The sequence below is a fragment of the Strigops habroptila genome, chromosome 10, assembly GCF_004027225.2.
Source record: "Strigops habroptila isolate Jane chromosome 10, bStrHab1.2.pri, whole genome shotgun sequence".
Taxonomy (NCBI): Eukaryota; Metazoa; Chordata; class Aves; order Psittaciformes; family Psittacidae; genus Strigops; species Strigops habroptila.
Genome location: NC_046359.1, coordinates 35130013 through 35151648, shown reverse-complemented (window position 1 = coordinate 35151648; position 21636 = coordinate 35130013). Strand labels below are relative to the sequence as shown.

Genomic DNA, 21636 nt, shown 5'->3' with positions numbered 1-21636 from the left:
ACTGGTAGAAAAAATGAGGAACCAGCCTCCCTCCCCACACATCCTTCCTTAAGTCCACTTACAACAGGACATTCAGTCCCTTTGCATCCTGATAATATCAGCTCCCACTGCCTGAGAAGCAGCTTCTGTCATTATTCCCTTCTTGATTATGACAATCTGCACTTTTACATTCCCAACTCTTGCCAACATTAGTTGGGTGCATTATGCTTCAAGTGAAGCTTTGCAATTTCTTCTGTCGCTGAACAAGCTTAAAAATACCATTTTTTCTCCTATCTTAATTCCTAATAGCCATGGAACATTGCTACAATTTGTATGCCTGTGTAGTATTTACAAAATGAGCCAGAACAGTCTCAGAAAATTAAGTCCCCTACTTGCTCCTAAGAGAAAGACTGGGCAGCACCAGAGAAAGCTCAAGTTGCAGTAAGTTCTTGACAGCGCATAGGTAAAACTTCTCCCTCTTGAAGATAAGAAAAGACCTGCTGAACCATTTGTGAAGAGCCCACTCTCTAGTGTGCACACAGGTTCTACACAGGCTTTTACATACCAAAGGGAGATCCCCCTGTAGCTCACAGGATGACTGCTCTCCAAGTCCCACCCCCCCTGGAAAGTTTGAAGTCCACTGGGTTATATAGAAAAACCCAACAAGAAAAAACCAAACTGAGATCCTTACATTTCCCAGCCCATCAGTGATCTCAAGGAAGTGTTCCTCAGACAAAACCCTTTATCTGTTCTCAGCAAGTCTGGTTGAAACTGTTAAAAAACCTGGTGAGGCTATCTACACCTTGGAACAGATCAGAGACCTACTGTTGTCCCACAAAGTGCCAGACAACAGCCTTCTACATGGACCAGAGCCCAAGCAGCCATGTTTAAGAAAACATAAAACTTCTTATGCTCCTCACATAAGACTCCCCATCCCACTGGAAATCCCTGAGCTAGCCAGCAGTGTTTATGGCTTACACCTCTTCAGAGGTGTAACCACTGTAATCTATCTCAGAGCAGCTGCTGATTTCCATCCAAATGAGACTCAAAGGTACAGGCCAACTGTAGCAGAGAAACAAGGACTGAATGCCTCCTACTCCTTGACTTCTAACTCATATTTAAAGCATGCATTTCCACTGTTCTGGTGTTGGTAAATACAGGACTTCATTCCTCACAGCTTGTCAAATAGATGGGTACCTTTCTCCAGGATGAAAATCTATGTATGCTGGCAAATCAAACCTCTGTCAGTATCACGATTCAAGCAAACCTCCAGAAAGGAGAACAGCATATGTTTTTCTATTTCACAGCTTTCTGCAAAGGCTGTTTTACAAGACATAACATTTAATCCTGTCTGAACCAGCTTTTATTGAGAAATAAAAAGTATTAAAGTGGCAAAAAATCTGATCTGTGGAGTAATTTCGTTTAAGGCAGAGCATGAGGGCTCTGCAGCAGTTTACCTGATAGATTGATGTTCTCAAGTCACAGGAGAGTCATAATTTGACTCCCTCAGACATAATCTGAAACAGTCTGTACACAAAAGCCTCCAGTCTCGCCTCACTAGAAAACATGTCCAAGAATAATGACTTTGAGGGGGTCAATCCAAGTGTACAAAGAAGGGAATCTGGTCTGTCCAAACACTGTTTTAAGTTAGAACACAGATAACCTAAAACCACCAAGATCTGCCCACTAATCCATTCCTGTTTACCTTCCAGGATTGCCTAATCTTTCAGGCACCTAAATTTAGAGGTGTTTCACTACACAGACAGGATATTTCCTTATTGCATCATTTTAGTTGCCTGTTGCTGCTCATTGGTGCTCCTCTATGGAGACTGGTGTATCTCTCCCACCTGCACTTCTGCTGTGGTTTATTTTAGGCTTCTGAACTCTGCCCAGGTCTCTCATGATCACAGTATGACAAATTTCATCTTACGTGGTGGTAACAGTATTCAGCTTTTAAATCATAGTCTCTGGCAGAATAATGAACACACAGATACTTGGTTCTACTTTGTGTGAAAGGTACTAAACCATTCAATGTTTGTCCTCCAAAAAGGGAGAAGCAGAAAGGATGCCAAATGCGTGAAGATACCGAATATTTCCTATTGTTTCCTCCCAGTCTTAACCAGAGAAATAGATGCTCAACTTAAGCACACTTGATCATTCCTGGAAGATTTGGGGATCTGCCTCTAGTGACTGCAATAGGGACCTTACATGGCTGTGTACGCTTGCAGACAGCAAGAATCTGGCAGTGTTTGAATAAGGCTGGTACTAGAAGCTAAGAGACAAGGCAGAAAGAGAAAAATACATCATCCTGTGGAGACATTGGGACTGGTTGGGCAAGGAGGTTGTGACTAGTGGGAAAGAGGGGAAAAAAAGGAGACTATATTGGTGACTCGTAGGAATGAGCCTGGAAAACACAAACAGCAAGACTTGGGCATTTCCAAGCACGATGTCCTGAACCACGGTGTAAGAGGACTGAATAATCCAGGATACTAAATGTCACAAGAGTTAACTCCTAGAAACTTCATCCTGCTGCCACGCCTACAACAAGTAGATACCCAGAAGCATCATATAATGCCTGTGATCAATAATTAGTTCATGTTGGAAAGTACTGCTTAAATCAAATAACATGATGGAAGCATGCAGGAATGCTAGATGAGTATACGTCTGTTTCAATGACAGAAATGAGTTAAAAATACAGACAGTATGAAATGAACCAAGCAAGCACCAAACTATATTACTCCTTTTCTTCCCTAAAGATTTTTGAAGATTTTCAGAAGTGAATTAAAATCTGCCTCTAGATTTTGTCATTCAGGTCCATTCCCATCGAAAAACTTAATGATGGAAAGAACAGAAAGACAAAGAACATTATTTCAGTGGCAGAGGGTTATCACCAGGGTACAGTTCAGAGCAAAGGACTTCCATTTGACAAGCAGTTGGTGTTAGAAGACGAGTAGAAATGTATTTCAGTCAGGTTGCTTTCTTTATCTTACATAATGCAGCTCCCTGACACTGTTGCAGGTTTCACTGCAGGTTAATATCTTTGTCAACGTGTAGCAGTCACAGGTAAATTCTAGCACTTCTTGGTGACCTTGGTAGCATCACATACTCCCAAGACATAACATAACTCAGCTGCCAATGCCACCATTAAAAGTCTGAGGCCAACAGAAATTTATGGAAAGAATAAGAATTCCTGTAGTTTCAACAAACTCATGTAACAAGATGAATTAATAAATGTAAGGCAACTATTACTCCCACTGGAATCAGTGCAGGATTTCCACCAGATTAGGTACAAAGAATCCACTTCAGCATTATTTTATCTCCATCTGAAGTCCGTAACAAAAATAGCCTGGAGTCTTGGGTGCGGGATATACCCAAGTACTGCATCAGCAATAAGCGTAGCTCTGATTTGCACCAGGAAGAGCACAGAGAGTCAAACCCAGCTTCATGTAGCTGACTGACATCTGCCAGATGGAAACAATTTATGAGGTCTCAGTGCCATGACAGTCCCATCAGAAGAGAGTCTACATGGGCCACAAGTGGTACGTAATGAATAAAACGTTCCTCTGCACATGGGCACATTTGTCTCTGTGAAGAAACAGGGCTCCTGAGCCCCACTTTCATAGAATCACAGACTGGTTTGTTTGGAAGGGACCTTAAAGCTCATCCAGTCCCTGCCACGGGCAGGGACACCTTCCACTAGAGCAGGTTGCTTCAAGCCCCTGTGTCCAACCTGGCCTTGAACACTGCCAGGGATGGGGCAGCCACAGCTTCTCTGGGCACCCTGTGCCAGCGCCTCAGCACCCTCACAGGGAAAAATTTCTTCCTAATGTCTCATCTAAATCTATCCTCTACCAGTTTAAAGCCATTCTCCCTTGTCCTGTCACTACACACTGATGTTGCTGACACAATGGATCTGTTAATGATAGTCAAATCTGTGATCCAGTAACTCTAATCTTCCACATGAACAGAATTAATTCATCTTTTCTGTTAGGAGAAAGCTGGTCTCCTTGAACCAAACTCTGCTTTCAGATACAATATGTGGAGCAATGCTGGATTTACAGTGGTATAGTGAAGTGCAGACTGCAGGTCTCCGCCTGCCCCCAGGGACTGTTAGTGAGCAGTAGCTCTGCTTGGCTCCTTATTGTCTTTGTTAATAAGATTTCTAATTTGCTTTGTGTTTGGGTCTATTTTTGTCTCTCAACATGCTTGTATGATACGTAAGAAGTCTGCTTTGGAAAGGATCCAGGCCTGAGAGTGGGGTGTATTTAAGAGATGGACCCCCAGACATTGTAGGTGTGTTACTGGTGTTCAGTTAGCAGGTTTTCTCCCTGTCCAAAGTGAGAAGCAAACTGTGGTCAGTCCTCAGAACACTATAACAGAGAAGCAACATCCTTTTCTTTTGCAGGATCTCTAATTTGCCATTGACTGTATAAGATCAACTTAAATACCAGTAACAAGCACAGAGAGAATAAAAAGTTACTCTACAACAGCAGGGCAAACTCATACAGCCAACCAACCAGTTTGGCCTGACAGCATGTCCCTTACCCTTTAGTGCATAACTAAAACCAGCCATACCTGCAGATTGTTTGAAATCCAGCTTGTTTATCCACTGTGGAAACCGAACAAAGGGAAAATCTCCCATTATAAAATCTCATATCACAGCTCCTTGGAAGTCAGCTAGTGACTGTAACACAAATGCCTTCTGCTCTCAGCTGGGAATTTAGTGGCCATGAGCCACATGCTGGGACTCCTCCAGGACTGATTCTCACAAAACTCAAGATACTGATCAAAGCTCCAGCATATAATTCCCACAGCAGCATCCACATGCAGTATAACCACAAAGGCTTCACAATAGGACCACTGGCTCCTGTCCAGCAGAAGGTCCAGCTTCGGTCTTGGCAGCACTGAGGCAAGGCTATTTCACAATCAAGTTCATGCTTGCTTATCAAGGACCTGGCAACTATAGGCACTCTTTTCAACACTAGAGGAAGTCAGAGGCCAGACTACTTTGGTTTTAAGAGCTACACAGTGTGGAAGGCTCACCCATCTGCAGGACGTCCTGCAGCCTTATTGCCACCTGGCCCACTACAACACCTACTTTTTCACCAGACATCCAGGAGATTAAGGTATCTCAACTTCAACAGACTATAAAGTGTTCACCCTTGAGGCACAGCTGCAATGCTTGTCTTCCAGTACCTAAAGGGGGCCTACAAGAGTGCTGGAGAGGAACTTTTGGTAAGAGCAAGGAGTGACAGGACAAGGGGGGAATGGCTTTAAGATGAAAGAAGGGAGATTTAGATTAGACATTGAGAAATTCTTCCCTGTGAGGGTGCTGAGGCGCTGGCACAGGGTGCCCAGAGAAGCTGTTCCTGCCCCATCCCTGGCAGTGCTCAAGCCCAGGTTGGACACAGGGGCTTGGAGCAACCTGCTCTAGGGGAAGGTGTCCCTGCCTGTGGCAGGGGGTTGGAGCTGGTTGAGCTTTAAGGTCCCTTCCAACCCAAACCACTCCATGATTCAAGTTTACAGTGATTGCCTCCTGCAGCAGCACTATGGAGAGAAGTCCAGAGAAGGGTTGGGGAGGATGCGTCCCCAGTCCTCTGTGTCAATACACTGGTGAGCCAGGGGAGCTTGAACTTAGGCTTGGATTGTCTGTCTGATTTTAACCATTTTTTGTCTCAACTGCAGACACGTAACATTATGCATATGGGTTCTGTGAGCTGTTTACATGCTGACAATTGAAATGAATTTTTAAAAGATCAAATCTGATGACACCTTAGTATTCTTATTACTAATATTACTGCTTTTTAGAAATGATAACCTTATTTTCCTCAAGAAACATTCGGCCCTGGGTCACTTAGGTCCCAGCATACCTCTCTGTTAACATCCATCTTTCCTCACTTCACCTCTCCAACACACAGAATCTTGTCTCTGGAGTAATGGTAAAGCGTGCAGCACTGGGGTGCTCAGTAGGAGATGGTTTGCATGGTTACCACACCCCCCTTGAGGAGCGTGAAACAGTCACAGCAGAGTAATGTTGCCACCAATTCACTTGTTTGGAGAGAAGCTTGGAAACATCACAACTTGTTACACGATGGTATCTTTAATACACTCCCAGCCAGTCATAACTTTTGCCTGAGGCGCCTGAGAACCTCCACGAACACTGGCAGCACAGAATTAACGATTCAGTTCAGTCTAGAAGTGGCTGCATTTTAATAGCGGGTAGAGCAAGCCTTACATATTGCCAACTAATCTTAACGAATGCATCAACTCACATTTGTCAAATGCTTCAAGATCTTCCAAGGAAGCGTTCCGTAAAAGCACAGCCTGTTATTAAGTATTTATGACAAGATATTGTTTTAATTAATCTTAGTCTTTGGTTTTTCTATTTGGGCTACACTCACGATGGCCTTTTGTTTGCTTTTAGTGTAGGTAATGTGGGCTCACCCGCATATGATTGAGCCTTTATCAGTTCATCATCTGGTTGAATCTATAGAGAATTATATCACTGCAAGTTATTGATAGCATTCCAACTGCTTTGTAATCAGTCAATATTCATACCAGAAAGATTTCTTATCTGACTGTAGTTTGACCAACCAGCAGAGAAACATCAAATTCACATCAGTTACATCAGATCTTTCCAAGAGAAAGGTGCAGCGCTCCAACAGCTTTGTGTCTAGGGGATATAATAGGCTATCATGAACTATTTTGATAGAAATAAATGTCACCATAAAGAACCAATAAATAGCCAAGGCAGGTTGGCTAAGACGCTCCAGAAACATGTCTGAACTGTGCATTTAATCACAATGAATTGAAAAGATTTTTTGGATGAAACGCACTCAGAAGATCAGCAAAGAAAACCTGATGTTAAAAAGAAAAGATTTTACATGGGATATCTATGTTTTTAGGGCTCAGAACCCAGCTATTAGAAATATAAAGAAAATATAATTTAGGAACAGGACTCTGCGCCTGTGTCATTCAGTTTCCTAACTTTTTCATAGTATTAATTTGTACTGAAATCAATTCAACTGTTGAAGCATGTATTTGTCAGGTGGCATTCCAATGGTTATATATAAAAACTTAAAGATTTTCTGTTGGGATCTAAATTCTTAGCAGGAATTACTCAGCAAAAATACAGCTTTGAAGCACATAAGACACAGGGTCTCCTCTCTCTCTTATGCAAAAATCTTGCATGTGTGTCACACTTAGATTTTATACCAGGATTTATGCATTTAATATTTTCCCCATTTTCTCTGCTGAACCCTATCTGCAGTGACCAGCCTCACCATCATTTTTTACTATACACACGACCAAGTTCTAGTACCATTTCATCCATTAAACTGCGTAACAAACAATAATCACCAGCCCTACAAAAGAATATTTCATTTAGTGGGACTCATGTGAATTCAGGTATATTCTCATACTGTCCCAAGCCACAGTTAGCTTTGCAGGGGTATATTTTTCTTTTCTTTTCCTTCTAGTTTTTGTGGCTCTCCTCCCTTTTCCTCCCCTTCTGCCTTACACAGGGGTTTTTCAAGCAACAAACAAGTGTGGGTTTAATTTACACCTTTTTTTACACCTTCACAGCATGGCTATTTTTAAAACTGCACAGGGCATTATTTTCATCCCCTTCTACACACTTTCATACCAAAATGGCTTTTCCCCTTCCCAAAGATTGGGCTGAACCAACTCCTTGCCCTCTCCTCCCATCCCAGGCCAGTCTGGGGGCGCAGCAGCCCTCAGAGGGGTGCGCACCCCAACGTGTCTGCGTTCTGGGGTACAGCCCAGCCTGCTTTCATAGAATGGCTTGTGTTGGAAGGGATCTTGAAGCTCACTCAGTTTCAAACCCCTGCCACGGGCAGGGACACCTTCCACTAGAGCAGGTTGCTGCAAGCCCTTGAACACTGCCAGGGATGGGGCAGCCACAGCTTCTCTGGGCACCCTGTGCCAGCGCCTCAGCACCCTCACAGGGAAGAACTTCTTTATATCCAACCTAAATCTACCTGTTTAAGCTTGAACCCGCCGATTTCGGACGAGTTGGCCAAGTTCGGTGCCCACCAAGCCCGGGGCAGCGTGAGGGGCCGGACACCCCTCACAGACGCGGGGGAAGCAGCGCGGCCCAAACCGCCTCAGTCACCCGGAGCGGAGGGACACTTCCAACGGGTGACCGGCCACGGAGTGAACCGAGGCGCGAGCCCCGGAAGGGTTGGGGGGGGATGAAGGAGAACGGGACGGGAGGGACGCGGACGGAGCGGCGCCAGCGGGGCGGGCACGGCAGCGGGAGCCCGTGAGGGGCGGGAGGAGCGGAGGGGAGGGGTCGGCGCGGGGCCGCGCGGCGGCGGGAGCGCGCTTGGCGGCAGCTGGTGGCCCGGCGGGGCACCGCCACCCTCGGCCGCATCGCGCCGGCCATGGATCCCTTCCCCAAGGACGGCGAGAGCGCGGCGGGCGGGGAGCCCAGCCGGGGCGCGGCCCCCTCCAGCGGGGTGGTGGTGCAGGTCCGGGAGAAGAAGGGCCCCCTGCGCGCCGCCATCCCCTACATGCCGTTCCCCGTGGCTGTCATCTGCCTCTTCCTCAACACCTTCGTACCGGGGCTGGGTAAGGAGCTCCGCAGCCCCGCACCGGGGAGGCGCGGCAGGAGGTGCAGCCGGGGCGGGGGGGGGGGGGGTCAACGGGGCAAGTGGCTGCGGGCGGCGGGACACGCTCTCCTCACCGCGGCCGGCCCCCGACGCGGCGGCAACTTTCCCCGACGACGGCGCCGCGGGGAGGGAGGGAAGGAAAAAGCCGAAGAGTCCCTTCGCCCCGGAGGAAAGTTTTGCGGCGGGGTCCCCGGGAGAGCCGTCGTGTTCCTCGGGAATGCCGCGGCGGGGTGGCACGGCTGCCCGGGACAGCGGGCATGGAGCGGAGCGCCCGGCCCCGGGGTCTCAGCGCCCATCCCCGCGCCTTCAGACCCGTCCGTGCGCTTCAGCCGGGGCACAGCCCCACGCTGGGAATGGTGTGGTTTCGGGCTGTCAAGGCTCTTGCGAACTGTCATTTAGTCCGAGGACCAGGCGCACAGTGACTGTGTCGCTCACCAGCTGCAGAGGCAAGCTGCCCGAGTTTCCTCAGGAGACCCCTGGAAAATGCTGGTTCCGTAGCACTACTCTAAGGAACCGCTGTCCGGAGAAACTGGGGATTCACGGTTTCTCAATATGAAGTCCCTAGCGAGTGACTGAGGTAACACATCCCCAACCTGTGGCTGTGATCAGACTGGTTTGAGTTGGAAAAGACCTTAAGCTCACCCAGTTCTAACCCCCTGCCACGGGCAGGGACACCTTCCACTAGAGCAGGTTGCTCCAAGCCCCTGTGTCCAACCTGGACTTGAACACTGCCAGGGATGGGGCAGCCACAGCTTTTCTTGGCAACCTCACACCCCCCCACCCCCCCCAGGGAAGAATTTTAGTCCCTTCTCTATTTCCCTTTCCTCTTTTTTAGTTCAGAAGTACTTGCTTACTGCAACCAGAGCCTAGAGTTTGAACAGTACAAAGGCACCTGGAACAGAGGACTAAACATAAATATTCCGGCTGTAGACAAAACCCTCACAAATTTAACAAACCGATTAGTCCATACCTTGAGTCTCTCATAGTCCTTTCCTGTCAGTCTTTTCTGCTACTCTGGCCACTGCAGAAGCTTTCTTTATGGTATGGGAGTATCTCCCAGCTCGCCCTGCTTTTAAAGAGCTACTTAACTGTTTGATGTGTTTCAGGTGGCTTAATTCTTTAAGGAATCAAAAATTCTTAAAGCTTTTCTGACTAAAATGTCGCCTAAGTCTGAGTGGTGAACTCTGTGCAGTGTGTACAAGCCATTGCTATTCCAGTGTGTTTGCTCTGAACCTACAGATGTATTTCAGAGGAAAACTTCCACTGTTTGAAATAGCTCAGAATTTTCTTGTGGAAAGAATGGCATTGGTCTTTGTGCTTCCAGATGTAATGCTGCGTGCTCAGGTGTGTTGTTTTCACAGCCCTTCTGTGCAGCCACCTGCAGAACCTGGAGTGATGAATCAAACAGAAACTCTCTGGTTGAGTGCTTTCATGGGGTTTCAGGTTATTGTTATTTAATACTTATTTTTCCACTGTCTTCAGAGAAAGGTGTTCAAAGCCAGAGCTTTCAAGGTGAATGTAGTTTTCCATTGGCGTCAAAGACACTACATCTTCACTGTAGATGTACAAGAAAAAAACCTGACTTACCATGCTCTTTTCCTCAGTTGAATGATCTTCTGCTTCAAAGTGTGCTGCTTTGCACAGCACAGTAGAAAACACTCAATGTTCTTCCTTCATCCTAGGAGGGCAGATCTCCATAAGCCATCCTCAGAATTGGCTTGAGGTGTGGTTGTCTGCTAGAGCTTTCCTCTGGCTGCTGCTGCACATAGCCAGTGATGTGCCTTCCATCACATGGAAGGCATTGGTGAAGGAGAATCGTAGTTCTACAGTAGTGCTTCTTCTAAGGTAGTGCTTCCTTTCCAAAGGCAAGTGTGTAAGGCTCCCAGTCTGTGCCGGCTTGAAAGCTTGAGAGGTGAATCTGACTTTGCAGCCACATTGGTTGTGTTATCACCAACTGACTGCACCAGCCCAAATGGTTTTAATCCTATTTTTGGTTTGTTTTTTTCTTTTTTAACAGGCAGAGATGGTTTTTTTTAAGCTTGTTTTCCATTCCAGCAGTACTTTCTGGCTGTCAGCACCACTGTTCCTCCCAATCTTCTGCTGCAAAAGTAGCAAAACAAACAAACTACAAATCAAAAGAAATCCTTCCATGTGGCGTTCTCACAGACTGGCGAAAAGCATCATTTTGGAGATGCATCCCAAACTCTGTATGCAAAGCATAGCACTCAGTCTGTGCATAAATGAACCATCCTCTTAATGAAGCTGCTAATATTGTATGCATTTTGATAGAAAATTTACTCTGAGATAATATACACGAGAAGTGACTAGAATATGGCTATTTACAATCACAGGCATATCCTGTCCTATATCACATAGCCCACACACAAGGGGAAACAGGAGGAACACAAATCCACTGGCAGGAACAGTCAGAGTAAAAAGGGATCTTGTGTTATTGTCACACTTCAGCCATCTCGATGAACTGAGCAACACTTGTAAAATAAATAATGTTTGCAGTGGTGTGAAGTATTCATATCCAAGATGTGAGTCTGTTCCCAGGGAAGTAAATGGCAAAATTCCCATCGATTTCTGTAGTCCAGATTTATAACATGTTAAAAATGATGTTTCACAGACTTGCTGTATATTTGGCCTGCTTAGGTGGAGAGTGTGACTGTGTTTACATGGTAATGGAAGTTCTGTTTTTCAGTCTCTGAATTCATTCCTCCTTTATTTTGTATATAGTTGTCATTCATGTGTAGACTCTGCAGTGCAATTGCAATGAAGGGCCAGAAACCACTGGAATACACAAAAAAATGGGCAACACCAAATAAACCAAGCATTCCACTGCTTGGAGACTGGTGCATTTGAGGTGTTCATTAGTGCCCAGTGCCTCAAAACAGTGATATCCAAATAGAGCTTGTGCTCCAATGCAGGCTATCAAGTACTCAGGCAGTCTCAGCATCTGAAAGCTTCTATTTTTTTCAGTTAAATTAACTTCCCTATGTTATGGAAGTAATCTATGAGGGTGAAATCTGAGAATTTGAAACCTTCAGTTTAGTTTTCCTTTCTGATATTCGTGTTTTTCAGTTGTACTCTATTTGGATAGGAAAAGTAACACTTTCTCTTTGTTTATAGTCACTATTTTTTTCAGTTGGTTGATTTTCAGGGTTTTATGTAGTAACCCACAACTGCAGGTTTTAAGATGCATTGTAAACTGGGTTTTAATCAGTCTTTGCATAACATGTTACAAAAGACTCATGGAGAATTTTTCATACCTGGCAGATACATTAACTTTTGCCGTGCCAAAACTTAAAATACAGACCAAATACAACCTAAAAAAAAGCTTGATTAGCCCATCTACTTGTAATCTGTTTTGCAGAACAGCCTTGAAATTACACATTGCTTCCGTTCTTTGGAAGCAACCACTTGGAGATGTCCTGGATCAGAATTTTCCGTGATCTGATGCAGTCTTCCTTGTCTGTATTATTAGGGCTGCAAGGCTAAGCTGTAGCGAAGGTGTCCCTAGCTCAGGTTCATAAAAGGAGCAGCTAGCATGAAAGGGAGAAGGGGGAGCTGGTGTTGTCAGTGAGTGTGGTAGCAACACCCATTGTGCTGTTGGCTACCAACGTTCCAGCTCTGCCGCAAGCACCCTAGTGCCACCTCTAGTTTGACTTTGGGCTTCTGGAGCAGGCTCTGAGGCCTCGTGGCCAAATCATGCTGTGACAAGCTCTAGAGAATGGAAGATGGTGGCACCACCAGATAAATGGTGGTGTAACCTCTCTTTTTCAGTTCCCACAGGACTGAGCAGTGTGCACCTCCAGCTGGTATGTACTGCAGATGGCAATTGAGAGAAAGGGCTGGCCATGCCCTTTAGCTGGCAGACTGTGTTCTCTTGGAGCTGCCGTGTGCCAGTCAGCGTGGGAGAAGATCTGGCTCCTTGTCATTCCCTAAGCTGATACATGGGAATCTTGCCCTCCTTCCTACCCGTTTTTCCGTCCCTCAACATCACGTGTGTGGGAGGGGGGAAATGAAGAAACGAGAACTTGAGGCAAATGTGAGAAGCAAGTGGAATTATCTGAAAGTATGAGGTATTCTCCAAGATTAATCCCTCCTGTCAGGAAGGGGGTGGACTTTTGAATCACAGCCTGAATTAGACTATTTTTATGCAGGGAGTAATTGAAATACGTAACATAAAATTATGTTAGTGCAAGATAGGAGAGCAGCCACCCATGTGCCGTGAAATAGCCGGTGGAGCAGATCATGAGTGACAGCTTCTCGCAGACAGCTAGAGAAAGAAGGGATGATTCCCAGCCCACTAAACTTTTTTCTTCCACATTGTGCAGCTCCCCTGTTCCTGGGTGTGTCAGCTCCATATTGAGCCTTCTGCCATCTGTTAATTCTGCTTCAGTCTCGATAGAGCTCAAGGGCTAGACCTTCAGCTATGTAAATACAGCTTTACATGCTCAATTTATAGAAGCCAAGCATCTGCAGAAGGCTCTCATTAGAAGCCATGGCTCTCTTCAGCAGCATGAGCTCTCCAAAGAGCTGAATAGAAGTACAGAACACAACACTCAGGAAAGTTGAAGGGATGAGAGCTCCATAAAATCATGAATACCCATTTTATTTTTGTTGTTGGAATGGTAAATAGATGCCTCAAGCAAACATCCACCGCCTTCATTACTGAAACAAAGACTTTCAAGGGAAGAAAACACATTTTCTTATCTGCAGTAGGACAAATACTGCAGAAAAGAAATAGGGGCTTTCAAACATCTGTGCATTAAAATCTCAAACTTGCTTTGGCTTTTTTTAATCATACTTGGTTTTCCTATGGACATGCAAATCAATGAATTTGGGTGATGTACAATCTCGTTTGTGGAAAACAAAAGTTTTTCATGTGTTTTTATGAATCTGTGTTTGTGAACTTTATTGCTGGAATTCTTTAGCTAACGTTGCCTTTCAGCCTGTGATGTATAGACTGCTGGTAGGCTGCAGAAACAAGCTACTTGTTCATGAGAGCATAATTAATCAAAGCAAATTTACTGTCAGTAGGCTTCTCTGTTGGGTTTTGATCTTGAAAGGATCAAGAAGTTCTTTGTGCTAATTTCTTCATCTACTTGTGCAAGGCAACCTGTGGTAGAATACATGCATCCAGGTTACTGCTCCATTGCTGGCAGTGGTGTCAGCTGTGCTGTAGGTATTCCTTACAGTGAGGTAAAGTTGGGCACCAGAAACACTGATTCTGCAGGTTTCTACTCCTGCAGGTTCTGTTCTTGTCAGTATGGAGAAGTCCATCGATTTCTTTTTCTTTCTAAAACAAAAATTTAAGTGACAAATCTAAATGTCTTATATAACTTACTTGGCTGATCATATTGAACAGTCACTCAGCAATCTTGCCAGCATAGGATAGTCTTCAATATTTTTGTGTCATAAAGTGTCTGGACCATCTAAAATGACAAACAAGCTTGAAAAATATCAAAAGTGGCTCTCAGATAATTTGTGTTCAGAATAAATGCCAAATTATTTCAAGTTTGTAGCTCCTTAGCTGAGACAACTCCAGCTCTTGTGTCTGATCAGCAGAAAAACAAGGTTTTACCTCTGCTGAGGAATCTGGCATGGTCCCTCGGTTTTAATCCAGTGTCCAATGGCATCATAGAATCATAGAATCATAGAATCGTAAGGGTTGGAAAGGACCTTAAGATCATCTAGTTCCAACCCCCCTGCCATGGGCAGGGACACCTTGCCCTAAACCATGTGGCTCAAGGCTCTGTCCAACCTGGCCTTGAACACTGCCAGGGATGGAGCATCCACAACCTCCCTGGGCAACCCATTCCAGTGCTTCACCACCCTCACTGTAAAGAACTTCTTCCTTATATCTAATCTAAACTTCCTCTGTTTAAGTTTGAACCCATTACCCCTTGTCCTACCACTACAGTCCCTAAGGAAGAGTCCCTCCCCAGCATCCTTGTAGACCCCCTTCAGATACTGGAAGGCTGCTATGAGGTCTCCATGCAGCCTTCTCTTCTCCAGGCTGAACAGCCCCAACTTTCTCAGCCTGTCTTCATATGGGAGGTGCTCCAGCCCTCTTATCATCCTCGTGGCCCTCTTCTGGACTTGCTCCAACAGCTCCATGTCCTTTTTATGTTGAGGACACCAGAACTGTACACAGTACTCCAAGTGGGGTCTCACAAGAGCAGAGTAGAGGGGCAGGATCACCTCCTTCGACCTGCTGGCCACGCTTCTTTTGATGCAGCCCAGGATACGGTTGGCTTTCTGGGCTGCAAGCGCACACTGCCGGCTCATGTTAAGCTTCTCGTCAACCAACACCCCCAAGTCCTTTTCTGCAGGGCTGCTCATGCCCTGATGTGTTTTAGGAAAAAAAGGCTGCTTTCTGCTTTGTGGCTGTATTTTATTCGCCCATACTTGCCTGAATACATGGTATATTCTTCTTGCTCCCTTTCCTGTGATGTACGCTGAATCCCTTCCTTGAGTTTATTCACTTAGCTGTAATAGTCACATATGTACCAGCCATCATCCTCCCATAGCTCATTCTTGACTACAGTCTCTGTCGCAGTCCAAATATTTAGTCCTGTTTATGTCCTTTGGTCAGTTTTTGCTCTTCATTCCTAGTTGGTAGAGGTCAGCTGTTGAGCTCTACTTGCATTTACAATGACTTTTTGGTTCATTTCACTGTCAAGCTGTGCACTAACCTGGTGCTGCTGCTTTTCAATTGCTGCCACACCAACTTAAATGCAAACAAGTTTCTCTCCCCTCCCTCATGCCTTCTGTTTCCATCAAAATAGAAGACAAAAGAAATGGCCAGTGACATTTTTCACCGGTTTTTGTTCACTGCTTGTCATCAAAGCAGTTCTGTGGAGGTATTCATTACTTAACGAATATGTAAGGAGATAAGAGTTTTGCTCAGCATCTTGCAGTCCTGTTTGTCATTTAATGCAATGTGGACAAATGTATTGAAGATTAAGAATGCAGGTGGGAGCAGGCAGCAGAGATGAGCTGTTAGATGGCCAAGTAAACCAACTGAATTTTAAGGAGTCTGGAAGGCTGTTCCAGACGAAGAGTGTGACGTGGAGAAAAATAGAGAATCGAGCCCAGAAGGAGAAGAGTGCATTCACTGATAACTGGTGAGAAGGCCAAAGAACTGAAACTTCTTGCAGCAAGAGAGAAAAGGAGGGAAAGGATTTGAAGAGGAAAGTAACCTGAACAAGGAAATGGGTGAATTTTGGCTAGTCTGGATTGCAGGATGGGGGTGAATTGTTCTGCTCTGAATCAGTGGGTGTCAGAGAGGATTACAAAGTCTCATGAAGCACCATTGCCTGCGGCAGTTTGCAGGCAAGAACTTTATCTCAGCTCCACTATGAAAAGAGCGTTGAGAGGTTGTGGAGCTGTTCAGGATAGTCAAGGGAGGAGCAGGAAGCAGAAACCAGGCTCCTCAGGCTTTTCCTTACCCATTAAATCCCATGAACACAAACACACCCCTATAGCAGCTGGCACAAAGGGCAAGGGTGAATTTTAGACTGTACACAATTTTTCATTTTGGGGAGAAACGAGTGATTGGATGTTGAAGGGATTCTAAATTAGTCCCTAAGTTTGAAAAAAGGACTAGAATTTGCAATTAATTTATGGAAACTTTGATTCAGAAGTGACCTGGCAAGGAGAAAAGGAAAAGAGCTTTCTTCTGTTCTTACTTTCTATGAGACATAATGTCAATCTGTCATGTAACATTCTGTTGTCTTTGGACTTGTCTTCATTTTAGAACTTTGCAACTTTAAAGTTACACAGTTGCAGCACTACAGTGGATGTATATGGACTTGGTTGCAGCACTGTGCAGAGATGCTAGTCAATAGAGATAGAACAGGATAGAATAGTTCAGTTGGAAGGGACCTGCAATGATCACCTCGTCCAGCTGCCTGTCCACTTCAGAGCTGACCAAAAGCATGTTATTAGGGGCATTGTCCAAATGCCTCTTAAACACTGAAAGGCTCAGGGCATCAACCGCCTCCATAGGAAGCCTGTTGCAGTGTTTGACCACCCTCTTGGTAGAGAAATGCTTCCTTATGTCCAGTCTAAACCTCCCCTGGCACAGCTTTGAACCATTCCCATGTGTCCTATTACTGAACGCCAGGGAGAAGAGTTCAGCGCCTCCCTCTCCACTTCCACTCCTCAGGAAGCTGTAGAGAACAATGAGGTCACCCCTCAGTCTCCCTTTCTCCAAGCTAGACAAACCCAGAGTCCTCAGCTACTCCTCATAGGACATCCTTCCAGCCCGTATCTGAAAGAAGGTAAACCAGTTTAGAGTGTTACACCTGGGTCCAGTGCTTGGGATGTTTTTAGCATGAAGGTTCTGGCAAACCTTACTGGCAATTAAAAACATTGTCTGTGCCTTACACAACTTCTGCTGGAAGTTACCGCTCCAGCAGCAAGGGAAGCAGAAGGGAATGCTCACCTCTGCTGCAGCTACTGCCCAACACAGCCAAAATCTTGCTTGAAACTGCAGTTAGAGCTCATTTGCCTTTCAGATGCTGCTCTGTGAACTGGAGTACTTGTGGTGTGATGCACATGTAAGGATGCTGGTGTGGCAGCTGTATTCTTAGCAGAGAGCTGGAGCTGGCATCACAGTAACCTTAGACATCATTGAATACAAGTCAGATACAGGACACGACATCAGCATGGGCCCAGCCTCACATGAGAAAGAAAAGTTTGTGTTGATGAGCTTGCTTTAGGAATTCAAGGGATGTAAACCCCGGGTTTCCCTAGTTCTGCTGAAGATTCACTTTTTTTTCATTAAGTGAAGGAGTTAATCCTTTTTCCTTTTCCCACTCTTCCCAGGTCTTTTGAGCATTTGTGTTAAGTAGGAGCTCCAAAAGGAAAGTATTGTAAAACCTTGAGAAAAATCACATGCCATTATACCTAGTTACATTTCACTTGTTGATTCCTAAATGTTATAAACTTACTAGGTTTCATTTGGTGTAGGGTCAAGGAAGAAACAAGTAGACAGAAGTCCAATATTTGATTTAAAATACTCATTTCCAGATTGTTTTTTCTTCATCTTACCACTTTAGATGGCGTTAGAAGCTGCTCTCACCCTCCTTCTTTGTTATTATAAAGTCCTTATAATAAAGGCAGTTCAAAGCTTAGTTTTTCCATTCCAAGGGAGTTAGAGGCCAAGCAATTTCTAACTACTTGATAGCCCCTCAAAAGGCCTAGCAATGCAGTCCTGGCTCTCATAGCATTTGGTGTTTCCTTAGAACGCTGTCCCCTGAGGCTTTTGATTAGATGAAAATCTTTGCTTTTAAGAAGACAAAAAAGTTAACTCCCATGGCTTTGGAGCAGGATTTGAAGATATGATCCTGTCTCAAGAAAAGAAAGGCAAATGGAGCGGGTGGGGAGGAAAGAAAAGAGGAATTGCCCTTTTTTTAAAGAGTGTCGGTTTTGGATAAGCTGATTCATGATTTTTCAGCACTATTATACTGAGCAATAATGATGGCAATATTATATTACGCTTTAAAATAAAAGCAGATACGTTGCTAACTAATTTACAACTCTGCCAGACTAGACCAACCTATGTACACTTATGCCTCTGAGCATATGATCATGAAATATCCAGACTAGTAAAGACAAATGAGATGGTTGATGAAAGCTGATTGGTAATATGCTAACTTAAAAGTTCCAGCACACCCAAATATAAGCATACCCGAAGGATATTCACAGTCAAATCTTGCTAGAGGGAAGAGTGAATAGAATCAGTAGAGGAACTCTTGGAAACATAATTGTCTTCACCACAGGGGCTCGACCTGTACCACATGTCTAACTTCAGTAGTAATGCTTATACAAGAAACTGCACAGGGGACCAAGGCTGCCGTCTTTGTGAACATGAATTTAAACATATCACAGCTAATCATCCATCATCTCACCATCTTGCCATTTATTTATTAAGGCTGAGCTCTTAGTTTGCCACAAGCATTGATGGATATCCACACAACACTTAAAAGTGCCCTGAGCTTGTGGGTAGTAATTTTGTCTGTTATAACACAAGCAAGTTTGTAAGGGATGAAAAAAGTAAATGGTCAAATTAACCCTGAGATTGTGTTGCGAAAAAAATTAACTCCTTCAAAATAAGAATGTTGTTTTAATAAAGTGTTTGTACATGTTTAGGTAAGCCCTTGAAGAACTGAGATGTTAATGAAGATTAATAAACTAGATTATAATGAGCCATTGTTAGGAGTTTACTACGTTAAAAATTGAGTCGTTTTACAAAGTATGAATCATAATATTGATGTGAAAATATTTTACCTGAAACAAAATAAGCCCAGTGAAACATTAGCATAACACTGTCCAGCTGAAACAGTTTTGCTGTTTTAAGTTTAGAATATGTATTTATTTGTATGTATTTATCTATTACACATACCCAGATGGTGAGGTGGGATCTTGGGTTTAAATGGTTTCTTCCTTATGTAGGTAGAAAACCATTTGTTGTATGTTTTTCAAATGCATTCATGAAAGAATGGGTTTTAGATTTCATAAATGGTTTTGTTAATTTGCTATTTTTAAAATACTTGCAAGACCTCTTCTGTTGCCATGACAATTTGATTTCCATAAACATGATTTTTTGTGTGTGAGAATATCCAACATTGTATTTTCTATGCTGCATTGGGAAGAGATGGCAACTTGATACCATAGAAATCACTATTCGGAGAAGTTCATATAGTCAGGTCTCTTTCACTGTCAGTGGTCAAGACTAGATTCTTTAAAGTAAAATAAAATAAGCTCTTGGATAAAGGTTATGTATTTATATTTCCTGTAAATTAAAAGATTTTTTTCCCATGTCTTCTTGGAGACATGGTTTTGGAGTCAGGAAGCTTTCAGTTTCCTTTCCACTAAAAATTCTTCCAAGAATCTGAAAACTAAATTCTAGCTAAAAGTATGGCTGGACCTCCTCTACATACACAAGAGATTTATAAAGACATACAACTCTCATTGCTCTGCAACACATTCTGGAGTTGGTCTCCTAGTGGGAAAGGTTCGCAAAAGATTTAAGACTGTGAGAAAGCGTGTGAAAATGGAGATATGTGTGAGGCGTAGCCAGAAGAAAATCCGTTCTAGCTGTGGGATCATCATGATTCTCCACGCCTTCCTTTTGTCTTCATGAAAAGGATTCCAACAAAACGGACTTGTTTGCAAACCCATTTGCACCAGTCTGGTTATTGAGTAATCCGTTGAAAGGAGTAACTACATTGGTTTTGATGTAGTTAGACATTTGAGTTAGTGCAGATTCTGTGGATTGGCCATTGTCTCCTTTGATCTATTTAATTGTGAAAGCATTGCCAAATCTTCCTGTCAGTATTATAAAGATAATAATGGTTTTGCTGCATGTCTCTGTTCTTTAGCTCTGCACCTGACAAACTGATCAATACCAGAGAAGGCTTAGCAGTGGTTTTAGAAAACAAATCACTGAATCATAGAATGGTTTGGGTTGGAAAGGACCTTAAGATCATCTAGTTCCAACCCCCTGCCATGGGCAGGGACACCTCGCACTAGACCATGTTGCTCAAGGCTCCGTCCAACCTGGCCTTGAAAACTGCCAAGATTGGAGCATTCGCCACTTCTTTGGGCAGCCTGTTCCAGTGCCTCACCACCCTCACAGTAAAGAACTTCTTCCTTATGTCTAACCTAAACTTCCCCTGTTTAGGTTTGAACCCATTCCCCATTCCCCCTTGTCCTGTTGCTACAGTCCCTGATGAAGAGCCCCTCTCCAGCATCCCTCTAGGCCCCCTTCAGATACTGGAAGCTGCTCTGAGGTCTCCATGCAGCTTCTCATTTCCAGGCTGAACAGCCCCAACTTTCTCAGCCTGTCTTCATACGGGAGGTGCTCCAGCCCTCTTATCATCTTCGTGGCCTCCTCTGGCCTTGCTCCAACAGCTCCATGTCCTTCTTATGTTGAGGACACTAGAACTGCACACAGTGCTCCAAATGGGCTCTCACGAAAGCAGAGTAATACGATTTTTTAAATAACCCTAGTATTTTAGACTCAACATCATAAGGGTTTTTTTTCTTCCTACCGAAATTCCATTGTGGCTACAGAGAGCTGGTGGGATGGTTCCTTGTCTCATGTAAAAGAGAAAAGAGCACAGAAACTACAATCATTGGCAATTATGACTACAAAAATGCTCTTTTGTTCTTTTAAAAGCCAGAAGGTAGTTTTATATATTGACTTGCATCTGAGTACTTATTTCACACAGCCCGCTGCTCCTCCCACACATCCCACAGAAACAACATTCAAATGGATTCTCCTTTGAAGCTGACTCCCTGAGGTGATCTAACTTTCTTCTTGTTTACATTGGTCAGCTGTACCCAGTGACCTGATTTTTGTGCCTTGAGAACTAGCCCCTTACATTGTATACCCCCACAGAAGGCTAATGTTCATTCACACCCACATGGCAGAGGTGCACATAGCTGCACAAGTGTAAAGCAGAGCTTGAATCAAGCCATGAGTGTGAACAGAAGAACTGGGGGGACTCTTGTGTTCAGCTATCAGCCATTCTGTGTCTTGATCCAAATAATTCCTTACGCACAAGGGTGCCAACATGCAAATTCTCATTTCCACCAGAGTTAAGCCTCAGGATTCCCACTTCAGATGGTAGGTTCAAGGAAATGTAGTTAAAAGTAGGATCTCTCTCCTTGTCCTGTATGCAGCTGACAATGAATAAAAGATCTTTTTTTCTGTGTATTAGCTAAAATATGGTATACATGGTACAACTGAAGATCTGGCACATGTGTTTATGTGTTCTGATCTTGCATCGGTGCTTACAATCCACTCGATGTTCTTTCAGTGCGCGTTTAGTCTGCGTGCCAAGGCAGAGCTAGACAGAGAGGATGTCCCCTTTCTAGTTGCTCTGTGGACATCAGGTCACACTGCTTGGAGCAACAAATAGTAATTTGAACCAGTGCAAAACAGATACAAACTCTTCCTGTTTCAAGCTAAACCCGCTTATCAGAACTGAGAATCCACAAT

General features: G+C 44.2%; 1 protein-coding gene across 3 annotated transcripts in view; it reads left to right on the top strand.

Moving 5' to 3' along the window:
* The first annotated feature begins 8294 nt into the window (after positions 1–8294).
* STUM (stum, mechanosensory transduction mediator homolog) overlaps positions 8295–21636 on the top strand; it is a 45854-nt gene continuing 32512 nt past the window's right edge. For 2 of the 3 annotated variants that reach the window (XM_030499856.2, XM_030499854.2), the window contains exon 1: positions 8296–8571. In XM_030499856.2, coding sequence (XP_030355716.1) covers positions 8385–8571 — 187 coding nt within the window. In that variant the 5' untranslated portion in view covers positions 8296–8384. Of the gene's footprint in view, positions 8572–21636 lie in introns of all 3 variants that reach the window. The other variant, XM_030499857.1, reaches the window with a different exon arrangement.